The sequence below is a fragment of the Chelmon rostratus genome, chromosome 2, assembly GCF_017976325.1.
Source record: "Chelmon rostratus isolate fCheRos1 chromosome 2, fCheRos1.pri, whole genome shotgun sequence".
Taxonomy (NCBI): Eukaryota; Metazoa; Chordata; class Actinopteri; order Chaetodontiformes; family Chaetodontidae; genus Chelmon; species Chelmon rostratus.
In genome coordinates this window covers 26,580,996-26,602,232 of record NC_055659.1, presented here as the reverse complement: position 1 = coordinate 26,602,232, position 21,237 = coordinate 26,580,996, and the positions used below count along the sequence as shown (strand labels likewise).

Genomic DNA, 21,237 nt, shown 5'->3' with positions numbered 1-21,237 from the left:
CAACACAGAAAACCTTCACAGCTGACCGCACTCTGTGGCTGAACGGATGCTGGTGTTACAATGTTAATCCTGAAGGTTGCCTGTTTTCATGGATTTAGCAACACCTGTGGTGTTTGGAGGTCACATCAGAGGGGGACGGGGAATAGTATTCAGATTTTTGAAGTGAAACGCTGTCCTGCCCTGACATTTTGACCACAGCTAACATTAAGTTAGCTGGCCCCGCTGCCTGCACAGAGAGCAGCTCGCACACATATTGCATCGGGTTGCGGGTTGCCAGGTTGTGTTGAGAAATGGGTTGAAATTGGGTGTATTGTGTGGATTTTGTGTGTAGATTGCGTTTCATACACGATCCGGCAACTCGGGCGATGTCAGACAAACATACAAAACGTGTGGATCGGTGTCTGATGATTATACATAATAAAGGTTGAGGGCCATGCAAATTCTGCGAGCTTCCCGGGAGAAACAATGTAAGGGTGCTGGGAGATGGCCTCGAATACAGCAGAAAGACGGGAAACATGGGAGTGTTGGCAGGTGTGAACCTACATAATTTCATGCAACATTAAACATGCACTGTGGACTTTGGAGGCAGCAGTCTGACAGTTATTCATTTGAAGAACGTCTCGAGCTTTAAAGCCCCAAAAACAGCCTAGATTGCATTGTTGACTAATGTGGAGCGCAGCAAGGATTACATTTATTAGATAATCCACTGCTTGGGCTGTGATTTCATTTCGTGCATGTTGACAAACTTGGCAGCTTTTTTCACAGCAGACTGCAGCAAAAGCGCAGGTGTTGACAATGGCTCTGTTATATTCAGGTGTGGAAGGAATCTATGCCATTTAGCCCTCGCGCACAATATGAGGGCTGTACTGCAACACCTACAGTGCATTAAAGGCAGCCATTATTGAAATTAATGTTGTTAAATTTATCAAAAAAATATTTAGAAATGTATAAAATATTTCAACTTGTTTGACAGATTTTAAGGGGAGCTCGACTGAATTTACACAATAAAGATGGTTACAGGTCTTGGGGAGCACTGCTGCCACTGTACGGCTGTGCAAAAAGAAGCATTTCGTCCAACCAAAGTCTGATAAATGTCCTCAAGCAATGTCACTTGAGTCAGCGTCAGTTGGGTCCAAAGATAAAGGGTTAGAACAGTGACAATGAGTGCCTGAATCAACCAATACTTGCTCAGTGCCAACATAACTTTTTCCAATACAAGTGTTTCAGTGAACAAGTTTCATTTTTCCATGCCAGCTTTTGTTTTCAGTGCCAGAATTCGCTGTCACTGTTCCAGTCCCACATGTAGACTACAAGTTTGGAATTGAAACAAATCTGGGAGTGTGGAGAAGTGATCTTACCACACCTCTGTAGCCCGCTCCTCATCTCTGCTGGAGACCAGCGGACCAAGAGTTCATTAGCTGCTACTTGCATAGCAATCTCTGACCGAAGCTGCTGCGTCCACTTTTGTGTCTGTTTGAACATTGTGACTCCAACAATGTTACAGGAGTGCAATGCAAAATCACTGCTGTTTTAGATGCAAGGTGTACTGTGCAGCCACAATCAGGTATGTGTTTCATGCGATAGCCTGTGAAACCAAAGGATGAACCATCTTCTTCTCACCGACCTTCTTCTCACAACATGCACAGAACATTGGGTGCATGCATCACTCCCTGTGGATACTTTTACATCTGGTACCTAAACCAAATATTTTGGGAAATATCTTATTGGTGTTATTGCCAAGTGTTAGGTATGAATATCAGTGCCACTCTCATATCTGTGCATGAACTATGGAGCCCAGGGCCGGGCTGCTTAACAGGCTGGAGGCAGGGGGACACAGCTAGAAAGCGAAATTGCTAAAATGTGAAGTAATTCCTTTAATTTTGTATGACTCCAACAACAATGAAAAATAGCATAAGGCTACAGTTGACGTTGCTTTTAACAGGCTTTAAATGATGAGAAGGACGTAAATAGACGGTACGGGTATGTGTCAAGTACATGAAGTAAGTGAAAGCTGCAACTTTCGGTCTGCAACATTCATAGAGGTCACAGCAAGCCAGGAGATAACATGGAAGTCGAGGCAAAATAGGTGGAAACAGACGGTGAACTGGAGGATCCGGGACATGAACCTGTGCTCAGGTTCATTTCAAAACGCCAGATAAGAAATTCATCTTTCCATGTTTATCAAACGCGAGCATCCTGGAGGATTGCAGTGGTCCTGAAAATAGGCAGATGAAAATGCTTTCTAACGCTGCTGTTACCTGTGAGTAACAGTCCAGCCACAGATTTGTGAGCATCTGACAACCTGTCAGAATGCTCCCATCATCCAGTTTTGGTTTGCAAACCCGGGTCTGAGAAACTCTATTAGCTGGCTGAATTTCCACAAGTCTGACATGTAGAAGAGAATCACAAACTATTGATTCTAATGTCCAGAGCTAAATATAAAGGCATAAGAAGCTACAAAATGAACATAGAAAGTACAAAAAATATCATGAAACAGCAAAACTTCACTGGAACTGGACACGCACATCCTTTTGAGTTAAGACCTGGGAAAAAAAGGATAAAAAATATTTATTAGCCATAGAAAGCATGTTGCCTCTTTAAGAGAACTTTAATGAAGCAGCAGCGAGACAGCACATACCTCTGCCAAGGATGCATTACAATCTGAATTTTCATTGTAAAAAAATACTGAATGTGCATCAAAGTGCACACGATAGTAATCATGCAGATTTCTGGGGAATCCTTAAATCCTGGGAATATTTGGGCTTTCTCCAAGGATGGGCAAAGGCTGAGATGCTACCTACAGGCCAAATGCCCCTGTAACTCACTCTGTGTTCTTATGCACATATGTGAAAATGTACACATATGTGCACATATACATAAATCATCCAAATTTGGTTTCAATCTCACCTTTTTTAAGGCAATGTGTGTCAAGTAATAAAGTCATTTTAAGTTAAGTGATTTTTGAGATGTCCTGCCAACACACACACAGACAAAGAGGACTGAAAACACAACGTTGTGGACGGAGATTACTTTGTATACTTTGTGCCTCCTCTTCCCAGTCGTGTGGTGCAGTCTTATTGCAATTTCTGTGTGTATTCTGAAGGCCTTGTTCAAGCTATGGTAAAGCTGATAAACAGTATCAGTCACACAGGGGATTAGTTACACCGAGTGCACCCGTCCCACTGCCTCTCTGCTTAATTCCAACTCCAATCATTTGCATGCTGCAGAGTATTTGAAACTTACTGGACATCTTTGGTATGCGGATGGGGCCACTGCTGGTGCCATGGCCCCCTTCAGTCAGAGCTTTGATCTCAATGAGGTAGTCCTCTCCAGAGGGGATTTGCAGCTCCACACTGGTCTTATTGGTTTCCAGTACAGTAGTCCTGCCTTGCCAGTTCTGACGATACACAACCTGGTGGAAAGTGTGGATCCTTGGGTGAACATTAAATTCGTTGGTTGTGACGGTCGGAAATGAACCCTTTGTAACCTGTACGACTTCAGTCAACATATTAAATGAGTGTGTTAAAAACAAATTAAGCAGGAGAGTGTGTGCAGCCAGACTTTGGTTTGACTCCAGGTGGAGGAGCGCAGGCTTTTCAAAACAGGACCTCAGATATCCTTTTTACACATTTAGTCAAGTAATTTCATCTTCATCAACTTGCAGCATAGTGTTTCATTTCAAAGTTCAAAGGAAACATGCGGCACAGACAGACAAACTGTCAATTTAGTTTTCAAAACATGAAAAATATGTAAGACAGCTTCACTCTTCATTCGCAGTGTTGCCTTTGCCGAATTATTAAACTATTCCTGTCTACACGCTCCCTTACAACAGAGCTCCACAAAAGACTTTCATCATTAAATGAGCAGGGCTGCATCCCTCTGTCTGTCTCTCTTTCGATGTATATTTGTGTGTGTGTGTGTGTGTGTGTTATTATTTGCGGAAAGCATTATCAAATGCAGTGTTTTTTAACACAGGAACGCAAAGTGACTCAAATATGATTCACTGTCGTTGTGGTTGGAAGAAGCTGAATTCCTCCTGTGCATGACGCATTCATTTTATCACCTGGAACAGATCTTTTAATTTTGAAAGGCCAGACAGGGCCAATCCATAACGTAACACTGGAGTGCTGAGGTCTATCTTTCCACTGCAATGAGAAAGCCATTTATTGGGATGACAGCCGCTGAGGCTCTATTTGTTTCCCCAGTTCTGGAGTTTCTGCTATTACTCTGACAAACTCACCTTGTATCCCGTCACCTCAGACTCATTTTCCATTGCCTTGACATGTTCCCAATTTAGAAGGATCTTAGAGTTGGTCAGGTTCCACTCAATATTCCTTGGAGGCTGACTTGGAGCTGCAAGATATATAGTTATATAGACATAAGGTTCACAAATGAATACATAAAGCACTGCAGCCTGCCTTGATGCAATCATCAGGTGTTGCAGCATTTCATAGTATACACTATCTATACTCAATCTTCTGGAAGACACTGGAGAAAAATGTGAAAACACAGCTTATGTGGATGAAATGAAAAGTTGACCCTGAAGCAGCAGCATATTCCAGTGAACAGCTTCACCGGTTGGTGGTGGTTCACTCTCAGGTAGCACAGCTGAAAGCAACACAGGATAAAACATTGAAACGTAGCATAGCTGGCAGCTGTATTGAGGAGCTCAGTTTTGGAATTGCACTGAACATAATAGAACTATTACTATGACTGATAAAAACAACACTAATGCTAATACTAATACTACCATTAATAATAATGTGTTTATTTTTCAATTGATTTGATGCATTGCAGTGATGCAGTTATTGCAGCTTGAAATGCTTCACTTATCTCTTAACGGATAGGTTTCTTATTTTCTAAGTCCATCTTAAAGCAACAGTCCGGTGCCCATATGAGCACTCCAACAGGTTTTTCTCACTGTAATCTAAAACTGGCTGTGAAGAGATCCCATCCTCATCCTCGGCCGTGTCATTGGCTGGCTCTTTTCCTAACTCACAGGCAGGACGTTCTGTGTCTCTAGACACAACTTTAAAGCTGACAGTTTTTACATTTGCTGTGGGGTTCCACATGGCTCAGTTCATGCATTCATCTCCTCTAGGCTAGATTACTGTAATACCCTTTTTGCAGGAGTTCCCGAAAAGACTGTGCGACTCTCCTCCAGCTCATAAATACATCTGTGACCTGCTCGCTGCCTGCAAGCCCTGCAGAACTGTCAGATAATCAGACACCGGCCTCTTAACTGTACCCATGATCAGAAGCAAATCTGGCGAGGGTACATTCAGTACTATGAGCCCACAAACTGCTGAATGATACAGGATGTACCAGCTGTGTCGTATTTAAAAAGCAAACCTGAGACCTGCCTGTTCTCTCTGGTCTGCAGCTTGTCAGTGCCTCTCAGATTCATATTTGTTGTATGTGAAGCACATGGAGCCTACTGAGTATAAAATGTGCATATAACTACATTTGATTTGATTTGATATAAAGTCTGTCTTTCCAACTGTGAACCTGTCCTTTAATGATTTCTGGTTATTTACACGTAGTTCTGCTTTTCTTTTTTCTTTTGACACACAAATATCACATCAGGAACATTTAGCACAAGAGTAAACACTGCCCTTTTATTTTTCATCACTCAGTCACTTGTTAAAACAACTTTTTAAACGTGTAATCAGCATGAAATCACGTGTAGCCTGGTGTTAACTACAAAAATATATGTAGGAGAAGCATCTGTGATGTCGGGGTGTGTGAATCTAAGGTGGGAAAAACATTTGAAACTGATTTAATCAGACTGGCAGTGGTTAATCATGAAGTATGCATTTGTTATTCCTTCTAGCTGTCTGTGGAGAACTATAATAATAATTATAGGCACCGTCATTGTAAATGGGTTTAAATGTCTTCAGGTAATTCATTGCGAGTGAAATCCTGCCAGCTGAAGTGTCAGTTGAAGTTGAAGTTCTGAAATAGTTTGAAGTTCACAAACTGAAAGAAGCTGAGGTGAAGGGTGAAGTGTGAGAGCAGAGGCGGCTGAAATCTCTTCAAATCAAATCTCAGTTTAGCCACACATACGAACACTGAAAATAACTGACGAGCAGTGGAAGATTAGCAGCTGAAAACTGAATTTACAAAAGGCTTCACGTGGCAGCAGCAGACTAAGTGACTGCAGCATAACCGATGTACAGGCTAAAACCAGATTTTTGTTAAAACAATACTCCTGTCAGATACACACAGGAAAGTCACTGGCTGCCCTACTTATTCCTCCTCTCCGTTCTGGCAGTGAAGTGATTTCTTCTTAGACCCACAGCCTACGCACAGCGACCAGGTAGAGGAACAAAGATGACTGAAGTAAAAGGCAGAGCAAACGCCGAAACAAAGCACATTTTGGGGCACTGTGTGTTTGGACTCACGCGGCTTCTTGGTGGTGATGTTGAAAGCGGGGCTGCAGGGTCCGAGTCCGGCGCTGTTCTGGGCTCTGACTGAGATCAGATAGACCGTGCTGCCCTTCAGGCCAGAGAGCAGAGCCGTGGTGTTGATAATCCTCACTCTGTCTGCCTCACTCTGCTGAGATCCTTCCTCCCAAAACAGAACCTGGACCAAAGACACAAGGGTTACCGCCACACTGCTTACCTTACTCTTTCCATTTCTTTTTTTTTTTAAATCTGTAAAGCGTGTGGCAGCTGAGTCGAGTCAAACCTAATTTATTTTGCCAATTTCCCACTGTGACAATCACAATGTGCTAATAAAGAAGAATATTATTATTCCAGAATGCATCTAGTCTGAAAGTGCCTATATATAAGATTGCAGGTCGAAACGGAGCAAGCTGACACACAGTATATGAACATGAAGTACTAGGGCACACACACGGAGACACAGATATCAAGTCTACTAGCCTCTTCTGCGTTCATGCCGTTAAATTGCAAGAAATGTGGGTTCATCTAGGTTTAAGTCTTTAATATGATGAAGCAGTGATTCTACAGGACCTTACTTACTTACTACTTAAGACAAAAAAAACAACAACTAGCTACCGAGCTCTATAGGCAGTCCAACCAGCATCTTTGAACAACCAAGTGATACTGTATCTGACAATCAGCAATACCAAAGGCACTGCTGGGAGTGAGGAGTACAAGGATAAGGAGCTTGTCAGCATCTGTATTCACGGGGAGATCATTCATGACCCTAACGCAAGGCAGGAAGACCAGACAGGAAAATGTCAAACAGATGGTTTGCGAGTAGGTACTTATTCAATTGGCTGCACAAGGTTTTTCGGGGATGTTGCTTGGGAGAGGCAGATTAGGGACAGGGCCTGGAGCTGCTGATAACAGATGCATCTAGGGTGGGGTTTTTTTTTCCGCCAGCGGTTTAATTATAACAGTTTTATCGGCACTCGGGAAAATACCTGAAATACCTGAGCAGGAGAAGTTTACAGTTTTCACACCACCTCTGCTGGGAATCTACGCACACGCTCAAAGAGGGATGAAGGAGAGGCATCTAAGGAGCGCTGTCTTGCTGCATCTTAAGTCTTACAGAGACAGTGGCAAGACAGTGAATCATACCTCCACTGTTTTTAACAATACCAGCGTTTGCGTATGGGAAACACAAATATTTAAATACTATTTTCACATAGCTTCACATTCTGTTTTGAACCTGGTAGGGAAAAGTTTAGAAGAGAATGAGTTATTTGCACCATTGACTTAAAAAGCTCTGACATATTTTCCTTAACAGATCTGTGAGCATTTCTAGAATCGGGGTTCTGACGAAGGTATTTTGCACATCATTATACCTGGTTTTCATATGTACAACATTTTAGCACTATACGTTTTTGAGACTAGATTTGTACACACTTAAAACAACTGCTTTATACGGAGCCCCTAAAGTGTCATAAAGAAAAAAAAAACTATATCGTGCGCACGAGATACTAAAACGTGCGCACGAAATACTAAATCGTGCGCACGAGATACTAAAACGTGCGCTCGATTTAATGCACTCGTTCATTTATACAGCCAGGTAGCAACAACAATAGACAGCCTGGCTCCGTTCACGACTGAATCTGATTTTAATATTTCCCGTATTTTCCGCACTATAAGGCGCACCTAAAAGCCTTTAATTTTCTCAAAAACCCACATTGCGCCTTATAATCCGATGCGCCTTTTATATGGATCAATATTGGTTAATTATGGCTATGGTAGTCAGGGGGCGTGGTCGAAGTACTATTCCACTCTCTGCGTGCCGTCATCTTTTTACTGGCGTGCAGTCAGCTGTCAACCTGAAAGATAAAATGACTATTTCACTGAACAATGAAAAAATATGAATTTATAGGCAATTAAAATATTAATCAAACGTGGTTAATGTGATTTCTGCTCCTGAACCTCAGCGCACAGCGTCTGCACATCAGCGCTGTGCGCCGTCACCTGCATCTTTACGCATGATAAGCTGTCATCTGTGAGCGCGCGCGGTATTTGTTTGAAAACGTGCGAACTAAGATAAAAGACATTTTAAATAAATGGTCATTAATTATTTTCAGGAGCCGCATGTGGCTCCGGAGCCGCGGGTTGCCAACCCCTGATCTAGTGGATGCATAACGCAACCCCAGACACCACAGTACAGTAGTTTCTTTCTATGCGCCGCATAATGCGGTGCGCCCTATATATGAAACAAGTTTTAAAATAGGCCATTCATTGAAGGTGCGCGTTATAATCCGGTGTAATATTCATATTTTTTCATTGTTCAGTGAAATAGTCATTTTATCATTCAGGTTGACAGCTGACTGCATGCCAGTAAAAGGATGACGGCACTCAGAGAGTGGAATACAGCTGTTACTTCGGCCACGCCCCCTGACCACGATAGCCATAATTAACCAATATTGATCCATATAAAAGGCGCATCGGATTATAAGGCGCACTGTGGGTTTTTGAGAAAATTAAAGGCTTTTTAGGTGCGCCTTATATGGTGAATATTAAAATCAGATTCAATCGTGAACGGAGCCCGGCTGTCTATTGTTGTTACTACCTGTCTGTATGAATGAACGAGTGCATTAAATCGAGCGCACGTTTTAGTATCTCGCGCGCACGATTTAGCTAAAACGTGCGCACGTTTTAGTATCTCGTGCGCACGTTTTAGTATCTCGTGCGCACGATATATATATTTTTTTCTTCATGACACTTTAGGGGCTCCGTAGCTTTATGACAAATGCTCATATTTTCCAATCAAAATAAACAGATAATGACACAGTCGTGTTGAAGAGCCTTTAATAAAAAACACTGCAGTTTTGTCAAAGGCAAACAGGACAATATCAAGACAGCAACATTAACATCCACCGAAGGCCGAAGCTAAGAGAAACACTACTCTGAAAGGAACAACAATGTAAGAGCACTTGAAAAGCAGGGGGGAGGGATCATACAACAGACAGTCCAAGTCCATGTGAGGGGAACCAAAGTCCACAATGAGTGCAATGGAGGCAGCGATAACGTGAATACTGCAAAATGATGAACACTGAAAATTGCATCCTGTCTGCCTCGCCATTACACACTGGTAACAGCACACTGATCCCGCAGAGTGTGTTGCTTCAGAGCGCTTTAAAGTATGACTTGAGTTCAGGAGGGTAGTTTAGCTCAAGCAAAATGGCAGCGACAAACGTGGTTCTCTGCAATCGTGCTCCACCATCTTGCCCTTGAGGACGGTCCTGATGTCTGCTGGTTTTTATAAGCTGTCATCCTTGTCATTGTTGTGTGCAAATGTGCTAAAAAGGCCTGTTCATTGAACATGCTCATGTTTTTGTTGAGTGGTGAATTGAGTGTACCTGTTAGCGATGAGTCAACATTTTACGGTGCCCAGCAATAAGGACGGTGAAGGCATGACCCGCCCTGCTCTGCTTCTGATTGGCTTACCCTGATGTTCTTACCCAGACCATAAACAATCTCAGTCCTCATGAACCTGACGACCCCAACCAACAATGGTAATAATCACCAGCCAAACAGAGGCAGAGTAGGCCGGGTCATGACAAAGAAAAAAGATTAAGATTGAGCTAGTCATAGTACAGTAAACTCCAGTCAACTGGCTTGTTATTTCACCTCGCTGCCCTCTCTTAATGAATATCTTCAGCAGCGTCTCAGGTTGTACCCCTGGCTGCAGAAAAGTCTGGACTACAGGTGAAAACAAGAAAAATTACAAACATAAGAATCCCATAGCAGATATTTAGTAACGTAGGCAACATTAAGAAATAAAAGTTAGTAAGATGAAGTAAAACTGCTAAGTATTTTTTTTAATTTAACCTCAGCTTTTTATTTTTTCATCTTCTTCAAGCTCCTGATGAAGAGAGGTCAGGGTTATTTCCCCACATATGTGAATCTGAAACAGCCCATTTAAACAGGCACTTTCAAAAAGAAATACAATTATTAAATCCATTTAAATACGGCTCCCCACTACCACTGAGCCTCTGGAGGACCACTCACTGTAAAGCTGAAGTCTATCAGTGGCTATGGCTGGATGAACATAGAATGTACATCAGGGGCGGGGAACCTTTTTCCAATGACGGGCCATTTCAGTTTTTATAACGTCCTTCGAGGGTCATACTCAGTAGTGAACCCAGAAATCTTTCATAGGCGTGGCACACTCTGGTGCTCAGGCAGCACCTGAGATTATTATGCAAATATGACAAGGGGAGGGAGTGCTCGCTTGAAGAGGACAGCATTTGTATCAGGGTGGCCATGCCCCCCCCCTCGACCCCCCTTTGGCAGAGCCCCTGGCCATGCTAAATTATTGAACACATGTATCACACAGACCTCTGCGAGGGCTTCAGCTGCTTCTCTTTGGCCAGGCATCTGATATCTGATGGGAGTGATGCTGCTTGCAGCTGGTTTTCCATGAAATCCATCACATGATTTCATGTGGCTTTTTTTTCCCCTTTTTACTTTTTATGTCCTGAAAGCTCTCAGCAAACACCTGAAGGAGTTTTCACACTCAGCAGCATATTCAGACGTCACAGCAGCTTTTGTTCTTGCAGAGCAGTAAAATGCAGTGTTTCCTCTTTCTATTTGCACTTGTCACAGCTTTAATTTCACTTCAGATGATTTCACATTTGAAAGCAGAGAACTGAGAAGCTGCTGGAGCTCGAGGTTCAGCTCTGTGAAGTTCTTGGTAATGTCCACCATGAAGGTCAGATCACACAGACACTTGCTGTCACTGAGTTTCCACGTCAGGTTTTCCTTCATCTCTATGAATTATTCCAGACAAACTGACTCTCTGGAACAGTTTAACTTTGTCTGGTGCAGCAGCTCCACAGCAGCAACAAGGCTCTCCTTCACAAATTCTCCTTCTGAATGAGGTTTCAGCTTCTTAGCTATTAGCTGCTCACCACAAACCTCGCCTGCTCCACACTGTCAGTCAGAAAGTGGTCTGTGGAAGCTATTTGATGAGCATCTGAACTTCACTGCAGAGCGTTTACTTTATCTAAGCGCATCTGTCCTCTCAGCTCATCCATGTTTGTCGCTGTAATGACTCTTGAGGTCATCGTTTTCCTACACTGTGAGTGTGTCCCCACAAGCTAACTTAGACAAACTCACTAGCCTGACTTCAACAGAAAAACTGCTGTTTGTTCATTTATCTTGGAAAACACAAAACTCTGCATCTACTTTGTTTCCTTGACAGCTGCCATGATACACTGCCATGATATTAACAGCTATGTGCGTGTTGCATTCAGGGAACACTCAGAAGAATGTGTTAGTCGTTACTTTATGCTATTTTCTTCATCACTGAAAAAAAAATTAAAATTTGCATTAATGAATTTCCTGGAGGGCCAGATGCAACAGTGTTGTGGACTGTATATGTCCTGGAGGCCGTAGGTTCCCCACCTCTGATCTACACAATAACTAAATTAAATGTTATTTTTGAATTAATTTCTTTTTCCAAGCTGCTTGGTGAAGCTTTCAGGAGGTTTCCCACCAAGGGACAGCCCATCTTTAAGTTATTAGCCAACCACCTTAAAATGCAATTAAAAATCAAATAAAAGTCTTGAATATGAATACTCACCATTACCACAAAGACTCAGGGGCATCAGTCAAAGCAAAGCAGAAGTTAATCAATGTCCTTGGCTGGAGGAACGCCAAAAAAGAAAGAAAATCAAACGATAAAGTTGAACTGCTGCTCTCCTCTAACACTAACTCGACCTGTTCATCACATCTCCATCTGATTGTGACTGACTGAGCCTCAAACTGTAGAGACGTGTTACACAGGAGAAACAAAGCGAGGCCATGGCCCCTGGAGAGAAATCTTTCACACAGTTTGTGAAACATCAATGTTAACAGCTGTTTGCGGGCTCACTTGCTGTTACTGTGAGTAGTATGTGGTACATTTGCATCGACATTAACTAGCTCAGTTTGCTTTTTAGCAGATACCGGATAAAACAATGCACATTAACTGACCATCGCTAACTATGATTGATTTGATAAGGTTGAGTTACCTTCACAAACAGCTCTGGAGGTCCACAACAAATCCTCAGACATGAGAGAGGAAGTAGCAGAGTGCGTAACGGTCTTTGGCTGTTTCCCAGGAGGCCGAGTTTTCATTTTGAACAAAACACAACATGTTCATCTCAGCGACCTTACATCCCTGCTGATTCAACATCTCTCAATTCACCATCCACCTTTTTTTCAGTGGAGCTGTAATAGAAGTGATACTGATAAACGTAAAGTTTCAAGTTTTTTGTCGCACTTTCAAGCACAAAAAAAAGAAAAGTGTAAGGAATGGATGAATTAATGTTGCAAACACATCAAATAGGTGGTTATGCCTGCCGTCAACTTTTCAGCCAAACTTGACTGACTCAAATGAGTCAGCCGAATCCATGAAAACATAAGCAGGAGAGGGGGTTGGGTGAACACACAGAGTTAACTTTAGCATGGTCAGGGTTTATAGTGGCGTATAATTCTGCTTGTGATGCAGACAGGCTCAAACGTTTGCAGTTCAAAGTGTTGAGAGGTGTGTTTTCTGAAGCATTTTGTACTTTTGAAGTCTGTTAACACTTGTCCATTCTGTCAGTGAGGGTGGATCCTGCTCTTTTGGTGAACATAGGTGAAGCAGTGCTATGAACAAAAAGGGGAAGAAAACTGAAGGTGTGAAAGTTTTGTTGTCGTGGTGGTGCAGTTAGGTAAGAAGTGACTTCATGGCACCTCAAATCTGCAGTCAGACGTACATGTTTCTTTCTAAGTACACGAGTTTGAAGTTACTTTCCCTCATCTGCTATTACGTAGTATGGTTTATATGTATCAGCCAGAGTAAAGGCTGACTTGTGTGTGTGTGTGTCATCTGCTAACACATCAAGCAGACATGTTAGAGGACACCAGTGAAATCAAAGGCACTGCTTCCAATGCCTACATGGAATTACATTGGCCACTATTCATGGAGAGCCCTTTGGGGCAGACCTGCTCTGCTGGGACATACGAGAACCTCTCCAGGCTCTGTGCTCCACAGCTCGCTGCTCAGCCTCTGGGGGTGAGCATCAATGAAGTATTTTACTCGTTCATGTGGTAGTATTGTTGATACCCATCAACCTGATTCGAGGAAAATACATCTGTTTGATAACATGTAGCCACTTAATGAGACATATTTCCCCCATGGCTTCAGCGTTAAGTCACAGTTTGCGTAAAACATCAGAGGAATCAGTAGTGTTGGTACGATTCTCCAGATAGAAATCATTTGCACTGGTTAACTGGTTCTAAATAGAGATGACTTCTTGATTTCCATCACTAAAGGCCTGTGATAAAACACATTTTGGCAAACCTCTGTGTTCTGGCAGCATGTATGAATAGAACATTATGAATGGGCAAAGCGCTCCAGTTTCTTTGTCTCCTTCCCTCTGGCTGGAGTGAGGGACTGACTAAGGCCTCTCATGATGTTGAGGACATCCTCTTCTGGGATGTTCAGGATCACCTACAGAGAGACTTTATTTCTGGACTTCTCTCAGAGGAGAACAGATACAAAAGTTTGCATTGCAGCTATTCTCTGGGACTCAGGAAAAGCAGGTATGCTCTTCTTGTGTGCGACCCAATAAGCCACTTTGTTACGTGTAATGACTTGTACAGAGATGGTTCTAAATTTTTACTGTGAGGAGCTACTGGAACTAGTCCGGCCATGTTGGTTTACTCCAATTAACTTGGACACTTCCCGGCAGAGGAAGTTCCTTCACTTTATTTTTCACGGAATAACAATATGAACATTACAGTTCGGCCATTCTATAGCTCCTCATACCCCTTTTAAAAGGGTGTGGATGTAACATCAGAGCCACTGCGGTCATCTCTGACACAGTTGTCAGTTGTTTAGACTGATGATGCTGATGTATAACTGCTGGATGTGGAAATAAACAGCTGTTTGCTAGGTTTGTCAACTTAAAACATGATAATATGTCACCTACTGTATTGTGCTTGCAGCTCCTTCTCTGACCATTTGACCATTTCCTGACAGCTAGAAGGGACCTTGTCTACTGGAGGGATGAAGAAGTGAAAACTATCTATGACACAGACGTGGTGGAGAAAAAAGACTGTGGTAGCTTGCAGAGTTGGACATGAATAGAGAAATCAGCCCTTGGTTAAAATGCATTACATTATACTATTACAATCTATAAAATGCTTAACAAAGGGACCTTTGAGGTTACTGATACTGAGGCATATTGTTTACATTGACAGTTACTGTGTTACACTCTACATCTTGAGATGTTCTCCAAACTTCTCATATATTGCCAAAGACACTTGAGGGCTTTCACACTTGCTACATGGAATGTGCAATGTCATCAAATCTTGGTCTAACTAAGTCCAAGTAACCGCTTGTTGATGGGTCATCCCATTGCACATCGGTAGCTTAATTTTTCTGCCCTCACCAGTCAGCTGCCGCGGCACCACTTAATTGCTGCCTTGGTCTAATTGCAGTGAAAGGAACCAAATTGTCCCTCCAGCCAATACTAAAATAAATGATGGCCTTAAGGAGACATATCCTGTGGAAAAACACATGCTTTTAGGCTAACAACAAAAGAAACTTCGCTTAATCGAATCTTCATGGTTCAGGTTAGCCCACAACTAAAAATGCAAGTTGGAAAAGTCCTGCGACTGTCACACTTCTTTCCACCAACATCTTGCACCACCAGTCAATATTTGTTAACTTAATAATTAGAGTACTCACCTGATGCATTACTTTAACCTTTCAAATCATTAGGGGAAACTGAATGATGTCACCTCCAGTAAAATAGTGTGCAGCATGATTTAATGTCATTCTGAAACATAAGTCCTTTTGTACAAAGACTCAACATTTGCTCACCCAGAATATAATATTGCATAATTTCTGCATATTTTACTGTTGCTACATGACTTAAATTAGAAACCAAAGTGAAACATAACAGTTGGACTGCTGCAGCAGCCTTGTGCAGTACACTTGTTGGCGCTGTGCCCAGCCTGTGTAATTCAAATCATCCAGTAAAACACGATTAGACGGCAATTTAAGCTTCAATGAGATCAATTGGAATGTATGTCATAAAAAGTTAGAGGACAGGAAAAGTTTGTCATTGTGAGAGTTTGAATAAATATCAACCCACATGTCACGAAAAGATCATTTGAGTGCTTGTGTTTTTAGGTAGATAGGTCAAATAACAATAAATTAAATAATTTTTGATGTTAAAAAGTTTTAAAAAGATACATATATATATCTGTGTAATGTTTTTCCCTCTGTTTAGCATGTATATTCATGCAAACTGCTCTGTCTGGCTCCAAGCCACGTCATCATGGTGCTTCAAACCCCAGTTTTACAACAACATGTGTACCAAACGCTGGCAATGACCTCAAAGCTTGTGAGCAGAGGTTAGGCCACCTGGGTATACTCTACCAGGTAAGATATCTGGGCTTTCGGAGAGAATGTTATTTTTATCTAGGTTTTCCACGGTCAAATCCCAGGAGAGTGTTTGTTGTAGAGGATAGTGATGTATGATGTTCACACTTTCTCTTATTTATTTATTTCTTTTTGAATAGCAGCTCTCAGACAGCCGTGGTATTGAGCGTGAGTGTTTCCATGCCGTTCCTCTCGGTTGTTATATTGACATGAACACCATCTTATTGTTCTGTCAGTCATTCAGGGATTAACGTCTACTCCTTGTTTGAATATTCCTTGTAGGGCTTTTATTTCAACTTTTCCTTTTTCATACCTCATATATGATCTTCTCGCCGCTGGACCCAGGGGGAATCGGTTCCCAGTACACCTCAATCTCAGATGCTGACGCAGCGCGGGCCCAGACTCTTGACGGCGCCTCAGCCGGTTCTAAATATGACAGATCATGAATTATGCATGTTTGCAATTAAGAATGAAAACATAGGTTTTCAAATTAACTTAATGTCTCACCTTCCTCTGCAGAGAACACCCTGACGACACGGCTGAATCGCCCCTCTCCCATGCTGTTGTAGACTCCCACTTTGACTTCAAACTGGGACAGAGGCGCGATGCTGTCGTTTCTGTAAATATACCTCGATGCATCAGGTGATGCCAGCACTGTCTGGATCCAGGTGCTGCTGCCAAGTGGGCGGAAAGCCACGACATAGCCAAAGTCCTCTCCGCTCTGCTGTTCCTCTGGAACTGGCTGGGATAGGGACAGAAAAGTTACGCCCATGACCCAAACAACTGTGAGCAGAAATCTAATTAGGGAGTTGCAAAAAAGGCAAGTAGAAACAGTGCTTTATGTCGAACAAACTATGAGCAAGTGCAGCAACTTCCTGCGCCGTGAACCACGTCCAAAAAATGTGAAGTTGTCGACTAATTCTAGATCTGCACATGCATTAACACACTTGCACTAGCTCTTTGTCTCCATTCTGATTTACACAATAGGGGGAGTCAGTAGGCAGCAAATCAGAAAAGCCCTGCCTTTAATTAGAAGCCACTCCACTGAAGCCAGGCCGCCGCAGACACAGGAACACTGCCAGGAGTCCATTCTCGTCAAAAGATTCAAAGAATGCTCTGTCACAATGAATGCCCACTCAAACATGCCCATGATCCTCTTACCTCCCACATGATGACAAGTTCTCCTCGAGCTCCTCCGCCACCACTCACACTAACTGGCGCAACCTTGGGAACTAAACAAGCACAAAGGAAACTTATCATCCCTCGGTTTGGAGTGTTATGTCCAAGGCAGGTACAGAGGATTCTATTAAATCACACAGCTCTAAATCAGGTGATCACAGCCGCTCTGGAGAGCTTCTTATTTACACTAAATGGGTTCACACAGCGGAGAATTAGGTTTTTGTTGACTGTGGCATTACTACTCATGTACGGTGCCGTTATTAGCCAAGCGCCGTATGTCGGCCCCATGTGTGGAGCGCAACGGGAAACCTGTTCCCCTGTGATTCAACCAGCAGGATGGAATTACTCAGCTAAGCTGCTCCAAATAGACACTTTCATGTCGCTGCCTCATGGCACTTGCAGATAGGTCACATATTCTCTTCATGCAATTATTAATTAATCATGGCACAAGTTAAAGAGTGCTGGCGCACACGAGCTTAGTGTCGATAAATGTTTCAAAGTGTATTTCAATTTCCACTTATTTTGCATGCAATTGAGTAATCAAAGTATTGGCTTGAAAGTGAACAAGATTTGAAATGAGTAACATCACAGGGAGGAAGAGCACTGAACGAAACAGCAAAATTACATTTTCCAAGTGGGACTGATTAATTTGTTATGAAGAGAAACAACAAATTGAGAGGATACCTGCTGCTTTGGTTCGAATCTGTTTTGATGGCGTGCTGGGTTCTCCGACACCAACACTGTTGATTGCCACCACCCTGAATTCATAATCCACCCAGGGGTGCAAATCTTTCACTGTTGCATGCATCATCTGTCCAGGCACAGAATCAGGAACTAGGATTAAAGAATTTAGAATTGAGATGTGTTTTGTGTTGTGTTACTGGAGCACATTTCACATTTTGTCTTCAGCAAATATAGAAACACTTCAAAACCAGTGAGGTACATCACAGTGAAATGGTGACATTTGCAGACATTTGTCTCATACTGTTCCATGCAGTTACAGCACATTCATGGTGTAAGCGGTCCACCAGCTATACACATCCTTCATTTACTGTGGCTATTGCACAGCAGTGCCTGCAGCTCGCAATGCAGTTTCATATATGAATGCAATTAAGAAATATAATTAATAAACTGTTAGGTGACTTCATTTAATGTGGCTGAGATTACCGAACCGAACATATACCTGTAATTGGCTTGTTATGCTTAAATGCAGTGTCTTTCAGATAAAACTGTAACCTTAAATAGATGAGGTTACAGATGATCACTTAATCAGCCTTCAAGTATTATTTCTGCCAAATATTCTGGTAAGTAATATGGAGTAATAAAAATCTGAAGAGAAGACTGATATCTTGATCTGTCCTCATACTGGCTTTATATCACCAAGTAAGGTGACATAAATCAGAAGAAAGCACGTAACGGCAGTTTTACTAAGCTGTAATACAGGCTTCTAATGCCATTTTACCCTTTATCATCTGGGAACAAAGATGCACATCTCTCTAATACTTTGTCCATTCACCTTTACATACACGAGGGGAGGCATGACATTACACATGCCTTTCACAATAACACAACAGCACCACAAGCAGCAGTCAATATTATAAGACTCACATGCATTGTGAGGCTGTTGTAGGTTGCATTTGTTACTTTGAGATAGTTGATCATGTCTGTAATACAGTCCTTAAGTCTTCTTCCTAAGACTGTCAGGTATTGTGTTATTTCTGTGATTTCTGTGGAGCCCTGGACTGCTGGTCCTAACTGTTGCCATTGCAGCCAACGGAGAGCCTACCTAATAAACACTGGTTCAAATACAACTTTTAGTTACAATTGCAATTGAAATTACTGTACGGGAATGCCCGAAATATGTTTTCTGAATATTATAAACACTGTTTCCTGAGCATAGTTTGTCCACGGCAGAGAAGGGAAATGTAGGATCCAGTGTTTTTGGAGCTGGACCGATGCGATTTACTAAAAGTCAGGAAATCTCAGCCTCTGCTGCTTTGCTTTTATTCTTTTTTAATGAAACTGCAAAGCTGAATCACTGGAATGCTTCTTTAAAGGATGTTAAGTGCTTAGATCATAAAAAGGAATATCACCTGATGCAGTGAAACTGTAAGTGAGCTATCAGGACTGGCCTCAAAAATCTACTATGGGTTAGTTTGAACATGCTGTATATTGAGGTTCTGTCTAATGTTTGAGCTGCATCATGGTTTCCATATGTAAATTTTAGGAAGAGAAAAAAAAAAGATCCTCAATAGGATCCCTATCACTATAATGTACATATATGTACTGTACTTTTTAGTTTTTATCCATCTAGTTTTATCCATCTTAGTATCTGTCTATATCAGTTTTCCAAAAAAACTAGTTTGTTTGTTTAATGCTCACTAAACAAACGTTCATTCATAGTAAGAGCTATGAAATATTTTCAGCTTTTCTCTGGTCCAAGCAATGCATCTGACAAAGAGAGGAAGTCTTATAAATGACCATAGACCCACATATTGCAGTTCTGACTTACATTAATAGTGAATAAGTGTTTGGTGGTGGTGCAGCTGTTACCTGTTCTCACAGTCTGCCAGCCTATAGTGAAGGGGGTCCTGGCCTGAACCATGTACATGGTAACAGGGCTGTGGTTGTCAGGCCCGGAGCCCCAGGACAGCTGCACAGCGGTGTCAGTAATGTCAGTCACCAGCAGGCCTTCCGGGGCACCAGGAGGTCCTGCGGCACCAGGAAACAAGGACAGACACCTGTATCATCGGCGCTGCACTACAGCAGCAGAGACAAATGAATCACCTCAGGTTGGTACGGTCGACTCAGATCCCAGCACAGGTGTTAAGTGATTCATAACGCAGCTAACAACCTCAATTCATGGCTAGTGGAGCTATAATTGGCTCTATCGGGAGTGCCAGTCTAATCAATATATTGGATCGTGCAGTACAATAGGAACTCAGGTTATCTACTATCTCAGCTTACGTACATAAGTGAATTTACGCTTGTAATGATGCATTATCACTTGCATGGTCATGAAAATTCTATGATTCTACGACAAAAAACATAGTCAGGTGACTCATGAAGTATTGTTAAGTGAGAGGAACATTTACAAATTTGACCTATTTTCCTCTTGGAAGAAAACATCCATTAGGCTAAAGCTCCAGAGCCCGGATGTCCAAAGGAACTAACCAAGACGAGAGAAATCATTATTTAACAATAACTCGAGAGAACAACCCTGACCGGGGATTTGGAAAAACAAGGCAAGATTTTCAATTGGGATCTCATTGAAATTAGAGAAAGGAGCAACGCGAGATCAAACAAACAGGCAGGGATTGGGATAACTGACATGAGATTTCCTGCTAAGCCCACAAATCTGCAAAAGCAGCAGCGAGACCTCGGCGGGACTACCTGCTGCTGGAAGAAGATCACTGGGTATCAACAGCGTTTGGTTTCAGATTATGCATACAGAGACGCGCTGTGTAAAAGCTGCACCGCCTGACTTTGGCTGCAGAGTCTTGACGCCAGGCTTTGCCAATCTGAACATTTCAGACGACGGGATTATTCCCCTACTTGGTGAGGTCAGCCTGGACTTTCCTCTCCATTTGGTCATTTTTGATCATGGGTGACCTGCTCTGAAAGAGATCAGGCCGACAGTGCAACCAGCCGAGAACATAACAATTAATCATTAATTAATTAATCATTTATTATAGTGTATTTTTACCCACTGCTATTATGTGAATATTAGAAGTAAGTAACTCTGCAGTGAGGTGCAATTATAGTGTGACAGAGGAAGAGGAGGCAACAAGATGACACGATTAAACAAGCTCCAGTCAAACCTCAAGCTCCATGTAGGAAACATGAGGGAAATATGAGTGATCTGAAGAAGTCTCCTCCTCGTCGCTCCACACAGATCTGACATTTTCATCTGCTGCTGTTCTTCATCTCTTCAGTGCAGTGACAGCTCCACGCCACATGCTTCAAACACGTCCTGATTTATTCAATAAGTCTGTTGCCACCGCACTTTGCTCCATTTCGCTTTATCGATACACAAACTTTTCCACCTCAGCCAAGCATCAGAGGTTTTTGGTGACATTTTGGTTTCAAGTATTTCCTCTCAGGCTTTTTGAAAATTAAAAAAACCAAAAAAGCTTTTGATGTATCAAGTCACATGGGACCCTTGAATTAAATCAGCCTCTAATGCTCAGCACATCTACA

General features: G+C 42.2%; 1 protein-coding gene across 2 annotated transcripts in view; it reads right to left on the bottom strand.

Annotated features, from left to right (window-relative positions):
* Positions 1–1,938: 1,938 nt before the first annotated feature.
* LOC121614801 (contactin-4) overlaps positions 1,939–21,237 on the bottom strand; it is a 42,656-nt gene continuing 23,357 nt past the window's right edge. Inside the window, exons 14-22 of one of the 2 annotated variants that reach the window (XM_041948895.1) lie at positions 19,591–19,749; positions 17,722–17,871; positions 17,020–17,090; positions 16,366–16,600; positions 16,172–16,284; positions 6,405–6,585; positions 4,241–4,353; positions 3,244–3,412; positions 1,939–2,543 (exon numbers count right to left, since the gene is read on the bottom strand). In XM_041948895.1, the coding sequence (XP_041804829.1) occupies positions 2,455–2,543; positions 3,244–3,412; positions 4,241–4,353; positions 6,405–6,585; positions 16,172–16,284; positions 16,366–16,600; positions 17,020–17,090; positions 17,722–17,871; positions 19,591–19,749 (1,280 nt within the window). In that variant the 3' untranslated portion in view covers positions 1,939–2,454. Of the gene's footprint in view, positions 2,544–3,139; positions 3,413–4,240; positions 4,354–6,404; positions 6,586–16,171; positions 16,285–16,365; positions 16,601–17,019; positions 17,091–17,721; positions 17,872–19,590; positions 19,750–21,237 lie in introns of those variants that run through there. The other variant, XM_041948888.1, reaches the window with a different exon arrangement.